At 43.3% G+C, this 12,600-nt stretch overlaps 1 protein-coding gene across 1 annotated transcript in view; it reads right to left on the bottom strand.

Annotated features, from left to right (window-relative positions):
- LOC310996529 (histone deacetylase 4-like) overlaps positions 1–3,485 on the bottom strand; it is a 46,718-nt gene extending 43,233 nt beyond the window's left edge. Inside the window, exon 1 of the mRNA XM_083985951.1 lies at positions 3,361–3,485. Within this exon, the coding sequence (XP_083842077.1) occupies positions 3,361–3,382 (22 nt within the window). The 5' untranslated portion in view covers positions 3,383–3,485. The remainder of the gene's footprint in view (positions 1–3,360) is intronic.
- Positions 3,486–12,600: the final 9,115 nt, after the last annotated feature.

Genomic DNA, 12,600 nt, shown 5'->3' with positions numbered 1-12,600 from the left:
ATTTCTCTTTTCTAGGAAGAGATTTATGGTAAATGATATTTAATCTAAAAATCCCACTGCTGCTGTAATAAAGAAAATGAGTAAGTCCTGGATCAAAAACACGCGTGCTGGTAAGCTCATTTACAGATTACAAAAAATGGCACATAAGCAGCCGGGCACGCTCTAAAACACCCGCCGGAGCTGCATGAGGTTCAACACACTCACACACATACAGTATATTTAGGTCTGGTAGATGATTGGAAATAAGTGCAAAGCAAGCTCAGAAAAAAGAAAAAAGTTGGCAGCTTTGAATTACGCAGCAAATAGTGTGCAACAAAGCCGTGCATGTGAAAGTCTCATTGTTCCCCCCCGGGTACAAAGACAATGTTCAGTGTCTAATTGCGCTCAATGTAAAACACATTCAATTTAACAGGGGCAGAAGCAGACGACCCTTATGCAACATGAAGCCACAGGATCGATGTCCTTGCATCCCTCTCGCAAAACGACAGATTATTATTATAACAGAGAAATCAACCCGACAGAACAGATCCCACCCTCAGCTCGCCGCCATAAACATGTCAGGGAAAAAAAGAAACCACAGGACGAGCCTGACAAGCAGTACAAGGCCAGAGTGCTGCACATTCTTCACATTACATGTCTTTTAAAGCATCTTGGCTGCCTGTTTCTGCCTCCCTCACTCCCTCCCTCTCTCTCTGTGCGCCGAGATCCAACAGGACTGTCTCAGAGCTGTCATTCAAATGAGAGAAGCAACACCTCAAATTGACGCCCACACTTGGCAGCGCTCTGAGGGCCGAGTCTGTCTCCTCTGAGGGCTTTTCAGAGGCAAACAAGACAGTGAGGGAGAGAGGGAGAGAGGGAGAGAGAGCGGCTGCGGGTATGACTCGTCTCTCCTGGACTCACACAGACACGAAAAGATCGCGGCTCGTCTTGTTTTGGTGCGAGGTGAGTTAACGCCAGGGAGATCCCGGGCGGGCGGGCAGCCCCCTCCGCTGGGAAGCCAGCTGTGGGGATGAGAGAGGGCAGGGTGGGAGTTTAAAAACTGCTAAATCTTGTTATATTTTGACAGGAGCTGGTTGGCCGACGCAACCGACGGGCAGAGGAGGCTGAAGTTTCCTGCCTTGGCTGCGTCCAGCTCTGGGCATCGAGTCAATATCACTGTTTGTCTTCTTCCAGCAGAATCGTATTGTGATCAGATAATGATAGAGGAACTCTGTATTATTTCCTGAAATTATTCAAAACAAAAGTTACTGCGTGATGACCTTTTGTCGTTTTTTACACATGAAGTTCAGTTCATTCTTGGAGGCACTGATGCCGAAAATAAGGATCCAAAATGAGCTGCATTCTGGGAAAAGATATCTCAATTTCTGCAGCTTAAATCTCCTTTTTCTTGTTCTTCAAAGCGCCCTCGATGGAAGCTAACAAATTAAAACTTAATGATGTAAACTACTCCAACTATCTGCCTTGCAATCCATTCACAGCTGTAATTTTACTTATCATAAACTCTATCCTCGAAGCTTTGGAGACCCTCTTAAATCATAAAACTTCCTCCTAATGAGCTCAGACAGGAATTAGGGGAAGAGTGTGAGAGTCTGCACAACCCGTTTGATTTCATTTCTACAAGATTTCCAAAGACCGACAACTTCTAACTCGAAAAAAAAAACCGCACGGACTCAAATCTGCAGCACTTAATTTAAATATCATAATAATAATATATTTTAAAGCCTTTTCAAAACCCCAACAGAACTGTATATAAATAAAATCTTTATCATAAAATGAGTTGAAAAACAAACTAGGAGAGGACTGTGAATCTGGGTGTCTGGTTTAATATTATAATCACTTCTGGAATCAAAAAAGCGCCTGCAGGCAAATTAGCAGCCTTAAATTTAGATGTCATAAGAGTTTTTTTTATCTTTTTCTTCAAGCCTTGTGGATATTTAATTGTATTCAAGCAAAATATTTCTCACAAAATATGCAAAAACGTGAACAAAGCGCGTGGGCACGACTGATTCAATTTTCTTTTATATAAAAACTTCCAGACTTCCAGGCTCAAGACCGAGGAAAATTAAGAGCATTAACGCTCATAGTTCGCTGTTCATTCACACTTATTTAGAAGCCTGACAGTGTTCAACGTGTCGCTGCACAGATATCACTGTCAGAAATCATTTCTTGGGATTAGCAGGGCATTAATTTTTGCCAGTGTTGGCTGCGATGGAGATGAGTGGACGTGTGGAGGAATTAGAAAAAGCTATCTAATGACCAGTGCTGAGCCGTGCTAATCCAAGGTGGATCTAACAATATAAAGCGCTTGGCCCTGCTTGGAGACAGGGAGAGTGAGCCGACACCACACCACAGCAGTATGTCATCTCAGCGCACGCAGCGGCGTAAGTCATGGAGTGTCAGTGATGGAGATGTTGGGAGGGCTGAGGGCTGCAGCCTGTTCACATCCCATGGGGCCCGGCGGTTACCTCAGCTGCGGTATTTATAGTGCACACACTCCCAGGTGTACACAGCAAACATGGGCGACACTGTCAGGTACAGTACCACACCGAGCCGGGCAGGAAGCGCACCTTTTTATCCGCCAGCTGAACGCCAGATTATTTTATCAGCTGGGTAAAGCGTCTAAACTGAGCTTGATTAGGTGTTAAAAAGGAAAGCAGGCTCTCTTAAAGAGGGACCCCTTTTTTTTTCCCTCCTCGCCCTCTTGAGCACATTCATATTGAATGAGGCAAATTAACAGCCATAAGACCAGATTAAAATGTTTTATTGCGTTTTAGCGAGCGGCAATCTGTCTGTGTTCCTAATCAAAATGTGCACATATATCAGCACGGCAGATGTAGCAGCCCAGAGATTCCTCTTCACGCGACTGTAGCGAGGAGCCACGTTCTCATTACTCCACGCAGTTACAGCCGCTCTCTATCGGAGATTCCCAGCATGCAGCAGTGATGGATCGCCGTTTTTTTTTTTTTTTTTTGCTGAGAAGATGCCACAAAACTACATCTACTCTCTGCCTCCCTGCCGCTTTTTAAAACCCTCCTTGCAAGAAAATTGATTTTATGTTTTATCCTTCACTGACAAATAACTTTAATTTTAAGCCCATGGTGAACAGCTTTCACCACCAATGTGACCGACACTTTAGACTTTTAAATGCAGAATCAACTTCCAAAAATATTAGAGAACAGCTGCAGGAACAGCAGCTGGATGCACTGATCTAACCTTTGCTATTTATAATAATAACTTTATCCATGTACACAAGATTGGTGAATTATGGATTTTCAGTCATACTGTGGGTTTGCCCCTTCATTCTTGTCGGAAAAATGTTCAGCAACTTGAAAAAAGCAACAAGAGTGAGAGTGTTCTTACCTTGGTGGCTGTGTGACGTCATGGCCGACAGGTTGGTAAGGTGGACGTCCACGCGACACGGCGAAGCGAGCACCGGGCTCGGGATGTGTAGTACAGAAGAGATGTGTGCGACTGATTCACAGGGAGGCCGCTGTCCCGCCAAAACTGTGGATGTGGAGTGTGTGTGTGTGTGTGTGTGTGTGTGAGCGTGCTGGCTGATCCAACACTCAGGAGAGTCCCTCAAGGATCCCTCAAGGATCCCTCAAGGCTGGAAGCAGGAAGCAGACGTCCAGCAGCAGCCAATCCCCATGAGGCTTTTAATGTGGTTACTCCAATCACAGCAGCAGCTCGATGTCTCACACCGGTACCAACCTAACAGAAGGACAGAAAAAAGCACCATATTACTACTTTTCTTCAAAAAATAATATCTAGTTTCTTACATAGTAACACCAGTTTCAGTTTTCATCTGAAATTTGGAGGCTTTTATTTATACTGGTTCCATTTCAGGAAATGAGGATCTGTGAGGAAGATTTCACCGTATGAGCGAAGGGAAGTGAGTCTGTATCCGGAGAGAAAAAGCTCGATATTAATGTCTCTAACACACAGCACGATACGATTCAAGTTATTTATAGTATTGATTTTTCAGTGACATTAATTTGGAGACGCCAACTGTTGACTGAAGTCTTGGATTAAACCTAACGGTATAAAGCCAACATGCCTTGGCCATCTTCAGCTCCTGGAAGAAATGTGACAGTTTTAAGTCCATCAGAGCAATTACATTTTGGTTTGGAACAATGCACCTGGACTATTAGCCTTTTCTACTTTCTCAATAGAGTTTAAACTCTGGTGAGAGTAAAATAAAAAGTGTCACATAAAAGCCAGTGTGTACTTTCATCAGTTCAACGGGCAAATTATGTGATGTCGCCTCTTGAAAACAGCAAAATACAGTCACCAGGCAGATTCAAGGCCACATTCAAAAACTCAACACAACCTCGGGTTCGACCTTGTGCTCAAACTGCATGAAGCCATAAACCAATCAGGCAATAAATTGCTTGTTCCAGACACGGTTCCTTTTCGACTAGGTGGCTCGGAGATTTAGAAATAATACGGAAAAAGTAGAGTGTGTCACTTTCTCTGCAGACAAGTGAATTTGTCACAGTAGATGTTGAGTTTGCTTTAGGAATAAATGCTCTTTTCTTTGTTTCTGGAGGTGACTGACTGGTCATTTTGTTGTGTCGGAAAATAAACGATTGTTCTTTTCTTTGTTTTGGGACGGTGGCTTGAATTCCTCGAAGCCTGGAGCAGGAGTGTCAGATGTAATCACAGCTTGGGCCCAGAGCATCAAGTCGACTTCACCGCCACAAATAGAAAGGGGTAAAACCGCCGAGGGCTAGGTAGGTCGAAGGGTGGGGAGGGGGCGCGGCGTAGGCATGGGGGGGGTGCTGTGCATATTCATGCCCTTGTGTGTGTGTGTGTGTGTGTGTGTGTTGGCAGAGGTCTCAGAGGTCCTCAAAAGCAGGATGCATGCATGCATATGTGTATGTGTGTGTGTGTGTGTGCGCATTTGGGGGGTGGGGAGGTGGGTCTCAAGACAAGAGAGACAGACAGTACAGCCGCAGGATAGACTGCCCCCCAAAAAAGTCGGTCACTGCACAGTGCACGCACTCCTGCGCTTTGTGATGGAAAAGCGAGACAAGGAGGGGCGGGTGGGGCGGAGGGATGGGGAGGCGGGGGGTTTATGAACGCGTGTGTAGCTCCACACTCCAGGGGGGCTTCATGCAACACCATTCTCCCAGGGCATCTCATCTGTCTCAGGAGGGGTAATCGTGTATGTGTGTGTGTGTGAGGGGGGGTCCTAGGCCATTGTCCCTAAAAAGAGGCTTGCTTGATGCAGGGTGACAGATCTGGGGAGACAAGCCCTGGAGCCCAAAGTGAAGAAATAATAAAAACACAGACTGAGTTGCAGAGTAGCACAAGATGTAGCTGCATTTCTGCACCTTTAAAAAAAAAAAAAACCTGCATTAACTGTAACATTTGCTTCTGTTTAATAATAACTGCTTGGTATACACTCAGTTAGCCTAATCCTGCACTTCCAGCCCAAAAAAACTCCCTTAATGCACCAAAGTATACATTATGCTGCTGTTAGCCAGTTTAGCTGCACTTTAAAGCAGCTCTAATATGCTGTTTTGATGTAGCTTGAACAGCTCCAGCAGCCCGTACGCCCCCATTCACAAAAAAAAAGGGATTGACGCATGCAGAGAATTACCACCGCCCATCCCGAACCATTCACACACACACTCAAACACACACTTTTACCAGGCCCGTGCCTTCGTTTTTAGGCATTTACCTCGCCTATAACACGTCTATAAGGCGACAGAGACGTGTTGACACAGGGTTTGTTGAATTAAAGCCCAAGGCTCGGCCGTGCACTAAAAATAGCACAGCAACAATCGGCATAATAAACATCGCCCGTCCATTCCCCCCCTCCTCCTCGCTTTTTACACACTTCCCGCCCGCTACAGTGCAAAAAAACCGTCCGGAATTTTATTTTAGCTGAATGGTTTTAGGATGTAAAATCGCTCCTACCGGGTTTGAACACGGTTCAGGCGTGTGTGCAGCCGCTGAAAACGAACAGGGAAGCCGAAGCCGAAGCGGAGCAGAGTGGAAACTTCAGCCGGACATTGTTTTGATGAATCCTGTCTGTGCATCGCATCCCCTTTCGCCCCTGAATATTATCAACATCAAAGCGATGCGAGAGCTCGGCTACACACATTCATCCCGACGGCACTTAAACGCACCAAACAGCTCACCTACAACACGCGCCAGGACAGGAGGAGGCCAGCCGTCCCAGCATTATGTGTCCCACCACAGGGCTTTTATTCCTCTCCCATGTTAGACTCTGGGGTTTTTCTCAGCGCCAGGAGGAGGAGGAGGAGGTGGTGGTGGTAGTGGGGTGGGGAGGGGGTTGAGGGGGGAGCAAAAAAAAAAAAAAAAAAAAAATTCATCTCCTGACAGATTCCGCCATACTGGATTTTTGTTACAGCCCCAGCAGCGTCACATGGAGCGCCCCTGCATCTACCAGAGGCGGGGTTATCCTGATGAAAATGTGATGATCTACTAGCATGCTGCAGTATATACTGTATGAGGTTGTGATTGTGGCTGTCATTAATAAGGAAAAAGTCTCTGGGCGTGGCCTGTGGTGTAAAAGAAAAATATATCTATTACTTTAATATTCCAGCGTGCTGTTCACGTGCGTCTAATGTTGTCAATACTTTATTCATTTAATAACTTTATCCTACTTAATGATAATAATTATTAAACTTAATATCCATAGAACAGCATGTAATGAGTTTTTCTTTGTTTTTTTTCCTAGTTTTTTTATTATCCACTGGATCATTATAGGGTTTATTTGCCACTACATATGGATTTTTATCCCCCACATTATTGATATTATGATGTATTAGTGAGTGCATTATAACTGCATTACATTCTTTACTGTTTTTATCATCATAAGATATATGAAAGCAAATGTAATTAATGCGTCAACATTACTAAGACCATAGCACTGTAATCTATTAATAGCCTGTCATTTACAGTTGGCCTCTGTATGTCAGTTGTGTGTCTCTAATAACCTTATCCTATTTATGATAGGTTTATCTGCTGCGTGTCGTTACATTGCCAGAATGTTCCTACATAGATTATATAGCTGGTGTGGGCGACTAAATATTAATTTCAGTTTCAGTTTCCCCAAGAACACACCCACATGATATGATAAACTATGATATAATAACAAATACTATGTGATTTCAGTGCAAAATCAATGACTGGCAGTGGTTGGTTGCTGTAATTGTCTTTGAAGAACAGAAAAGCAATAACTCTATCAATGTGTATTTATTAAAGTCAGTGATCAGCCTAGCAACAGAGTTATTATGTCACTAGTTTGCTGCCTGAGATCTACTACTCCACTAATCTTTCTTCCACTATTCAACAGTTTCCATAACCAGTAATGGCAAAATGAAACAAACGTTTTTATCCAATTCTCGCTCATTGCAACATGAAACGCCTTCCCCACTGCCTTCTCTAATCCAATATGCTTTTATTTCCATTACGTTATATTTGATTTTGCATCTCAGCAGCCACCCACAGGCAAAAGTGCAACTACACTGCCTGGTTTAGCCGACTTGATTACTGGAATATGCTAACCAGTTTCTATATAGTCTACGTCTGCAGGAAGACACAGTTGTTTTTCACCAAGTGTGAGGTAGACGACGCAGCTCTGCTCTGAGTTAAAGCTGCTCTCTGTTGTTCCTCTGTCTCGTACCTCCAGGCCGCTTTGACGGCTCAGTGAAGTTCACAGGGAAATTTGGAAAACGGATTAGATTCTGGCCCCGAATGAACCAACAAACCAAAGAGGAGAAGTTGTTGAAACATGACTGAGCCTCATCACTGCCCAGATTTATGCCAGGGTGCCGTTCAACAGCGACGGAAAGAAAGCTCTGACAATCACACCAAGTGTTGCATCTAATTTTCCTCAGACGGCGAACGCAAGTTCCTCTCCGACATCACTCGGGATATTTTTGTTGAAGCTGAAGGGAAAATGTTACTTTCCCCTTTCTCCACCTCTCACTCTAATGTTTATACTCAACGTTCAGCAACTCAACTTGTTTTATTCATTGCTGTCAGATCCTGCAAATGCCATCAGAGGCCGGGATGACAGCAGGAGTTCCTCGTCTTGCTCATGGGCTCCTCAGCACCTCTCTTTTTAAAATTATTTTTAACTCGGCCTCATCTTTGTGCTGCTCTGTGACAATTTGCATTTATTAATCGAGGTTGTTCCTCATTTAGAGCGCAGGGGGAAGCCGGTTGGGACAGCCGTATCCATAGCAACAGAGGATTATAATTTCTGTGGATGAGCTACGGAGCGTCGGTTACGTAAGGGCGGTCTGTCTTGAAGGCATCTCTGATGTTGTGCTTGAGTAAGCTCTTTAGGGCTAAAACCTCAGCGCTGTGCGGCTGCAGACCTTCTTCATCTGTAGATGCTCCGTTTAAATAAAAACATAAAATAAATATCTGAGACAGCACGGGGCCTTTAAACTCCTTTTGTTTACATGCTGGCCTTTAATTTTAAATAATTCAATGAGGGAATACCACTGCAAAACAGAACAGAATTCATTATGATGTTTACAGTGTTCATTTTGGATTGACCCTACATATAATTTCTCAAATTTGCCCAGAATACCAAAACTATGACTAAATATTTGTCCAAAAAAAAGGCCAAAGGCTAATATAACAAAGCAACATGGGAGTCACAGCTAATGAGAGTGTTAGTTTTTTATTTTTTTTATTGTAACTGATCATTTTAGACTAATATCTTTCTCATTTTTGTGCAGGAGCAAAGGTGAGTGAATCTAGTGGGAATAATTAGAGCCTGCACTAAATTAAACGTCAATCAGTCGTGAAAATACAGCACTAGTAGCATGCTGATGAATAAAAACCAAACACTTTGTTTGTAAATTGAGCCAAATGTTCCCAAAAGAAAGACGTATGAATGTGAAGACTCACGTTAAAGTGAAAAAGATCACGTTTATCATCCCCATCGTTGTCTCAGAGACTCTGCACAAATGCGTGTGTGCTGTCAGGGAGCACAGATTGCTCTTGGACATCTGCATATTGTTTGTCTATGGGCTTTTGCTGACGCAGACATGCATAAAACACTCAAATGTGTGTATATGTGTGAGTGAGTGTGTCCAGAGCAGTGATGTCAAAGCAGGGATTAGATTGGCTTATATTGCCCAGAGCAGCACATTTGCAATTCAGTGACCATCACACCGGGGTTTGCCAAATCGCTGATTATGTTAGTTTAACTATTCTGCATCCAGCGGCGCACCGGCCACCTCCTTCCACTTCAGGTTTATATCCATTGTGGGTTTCTATATGTTCTCTTATTTTGGCGCATGAGGCCTTTAAAAGCATCTGTGCCAAGTACCTTACATGGCTCGGGCTAAAAAAACGCAGATCCTGAGTAATGATGTTCCAAAAATACACCAATGTTTTTGGCCGGCGGCTGGAAGAGGAGCAGCAATCAGGCTGGAAAGTCAACAGGCGAGGAGCGCGTACCGTCGGGCCCGCGCAAACTACCGTTCTGCTACCACAGCAGACACATCACACACAGGCTGTGGACCAGACCACTTGCAGTACACACACAGAACTGGCTGTTAGTGGTTTGAGAAGGGAAGCCGTCGTCTCACCCAGCGCGCTCCCACATGAGTCAGATGCAGCATGCAGACAAAGGAGGCAGACCTCAGCGTCATAAAGAGCCTCTGCTTTGCCAGCAAGAAAGAAAACATCTCTAAACATCTCACGGTGCATTTGACAGCCCGAGCAATGAAAGTGCTCCAATGTGAATTAACTGGATAATGTGAATTAGGGCCTTCTCTACAATGTTAGTTTGCTCTTATTTAAAAATGAGATGTAAAATCTTTCCAGGGTGCCATGAAAGTGTAGTGTTTAAGAGAGAAGAGAGCAAAAAGGAGCCATAAAGAGTTCTTGTTAAAAAGCAGCAGAGTGGAGGCTTCTTACAGTCGAGCCAGTTAGTCTAAAACTTTCCATCAAAGCCTCGCTGAGCTGCATGGAGTAATTACCTCTCACACAGCAACAGCTCCCAGGCCTTATTACTGATACTGTTTGTGTGTGTGTGTGTGTGAGTGAGAGAGAGAGCGTGTAAAGGTGCCTGCGCTGCACACACATACACACAAAGCAGATGAATATGCCTCCATGTCCTGGTCCGGCGCAGTTGTGTGTTTCCATGTGTTTGTATGCGTCTGCGTGTCCCTATAAAGTAACAGCACCCCGGAGCGCGCCGCTTTTCAGACATAAACCAGCTTGCAGGAGTGATAAACCCAGAAATGTTGTTATGACGGGTAGCCCCTGGTCTCCGCTGTCCTGATGACGGCAGAGAGAAGCCCACCCAATGTGCTTTTCCAGAGCGCCGCCTGGGTAAAAATAGGCAGATTCAGAAGACTGAGACAAAACCAGACAGGAAAGCATTCTGAGAAAGAAAACCTCCTCGAGTGCTGAGCTGCTACACCCAGACGCCTCGCAAAAAAAGTGGGTTAAAATGAAGGTTTGAAGAAGCAGCATCTACAAGGAAGCTAAAAAGATTGTATAGCACTTGTTTAAACTTTGACAATGTGTTGTATTTCATAATTACCTTGATTGTGGGGGAGTAAAAAATGATGATTTTGATGAACAACAAAATCTAAGTGCTTCAAAATTGAATTGAAGTGCACCACAGTTAACGTTCAAGTCTGGAAGGTTCACAACCAAAAATCTGCTGTGAATAAAATTTTAATGGAAAATGAGTTTAAAGATTTCCAGAGAGAAGAAAGAGAAGACAAACGAAACAATTTACTTTCTTTCATAATTGATGTTTCGTTACATTTGGTGGTTGCTCGGTGGTCTGAATCACAAGGTCAGACCAGCTCACGGTCACTGTTACGTATGTTTTTTCCTGTTTCTCCTGACCAGAGACCATATTTAAAGTCCATGCTCTATGATCAGGATCAAACCGCCTTGTCTTCTCTCTCGTTATCCGTCAAATTGTTGTTCTTTGATGTGACAGGTCGATTATTATTTTTATTTTTGGAGACATTTGATTAAAATTATTCGGGGACCACATCGCCTGAAGGAGCTGCTAAGCCTAAAAGAATTTCCAAAGTCTGGGTTTTAATGACTTTGAGTGTCTGATGATGGTCGAACTTCTGTATGAAAGGCTTTCTCTGGGCTTTCCATGTTTTGGTACAGAAATGAATTAATTGAATTATGAGAGAAAATATCAGCCCTTGGGTTGGTATTTGTATCATCCTTCAAAATCAGCTGCTATCCACTCTAGTAAAAGTGTCTCAAAATATGATTCACATGCTCAAGCTTGACTTACGTGTATAGGAGCTGAATGAAGTCTTTTGCTAGCCAGAAAAAACGAACTGCAGAAATAGACTGATGAAATAAAAGCGGCTGCAACCAGAATCGTAACTAATGTCATCTAACTTTCCAGAGTGAAAGTTCGACAGCCTCTTCCAGCCTTTCTCATAACCAAACGGAGAGTTTATAAATCTCTCACTCACAGCAGATTTAAAACGCCTAAATAACGTACACCCTGATGTTTCCACATCTCACCACATCATGAGACGGTTGTATTTTTCCAGAGAAGGTATGAAATGGAGGGCCCCGGGCAGGCAGTAAAACTTATTTGGGCATGCAGTCCATGAGCCATGCCAGCAGCATATAGCGAGAGACATAAAACCCCAACCAAAGAACCTGATGTAGACAAACTGTGTTAAGTGTTCATAAAATATCTCTGACCAGGGATCGTTTGATGGAGGGGCAAAGAAAGAAGGGAGAGCTGCTTTTAAAATGGTGTAGTGCTTAGACTAGCCTTTTCCTTTCATTCCTCTGCATACAGAGATCAAAGGTCAAACTTGGCAACCCTGGAGAAGCACAAAACGCTACCGTTGTTATTAAAGGTTGACAGCTTATTTCATTGTCATATTATTTCTTTGATTTATGTAGATGTATGTAAAACTCAAACTCAGCATAGTCACTAGAAGTTAAGTCAATCAAGACTGTGATTGATGCACTACAGTGACCTCAATAATCCCAAAATGTAAAATGCAAAGTGTCAATTGCATCTACACTAGTTTGAAACACCATACTGAATTGCTCCATCTTTGCTCACACCACACGTATAAAATTACAGTTTTGTGACACGAAACCGATCAGTGGTGAAGCAGAATAATGATGATTCATGAGTGTCTGAACTGAATCAGTCAGCTGCTCACTGCAGAGAAATGAATGAGCATGAGTGTTGATCATGTGGTGGATGAATGAGTGAGAGGGAATGAATCCCACATCTGTTGTAACAAGACAGAGCAGAACGGATGATCACAATGACAGAAGCCTGCATGCTACGATAACACAACAAACAGCTTTTCATCATTATATTCTAGGGAGAGTGAAGCTGACCAACACATTGTTGCACTATAAGAATTAATGAAACAAACCAAAACATTACCTGGACGCCATTGATGCTTGTGACTTTTCTTTACTCCACAAGGACTCCTTGAAGAGCTCATTTACCCAGCACATGTAGAGAAAACAAAATAAAGGAAGTGGTAAATGATTCTTCTTTCCCTTTAAATGTAAATACAAAGGCATATGTTTTGATTATCATTTTTTTAAGTGATGTTAATAGTTTTATACTTT

The sequence above is a fragment of the Trachurus trachurus genome, assembly GCF_905171665.1.
Source record: "Trachurus trachurus genome assembly, chromosome: 2".
In the NCBI taxonomy this organism is placed as follows: Eukaryota; Metazoa; Chordata; class Actinopteri; order Carangiformes; family Carangidae; genus Trachurus; species Trachurus trachurus.
This window is presented reverse-complemented; position numbering and strand designations above follow the sequence as displayed.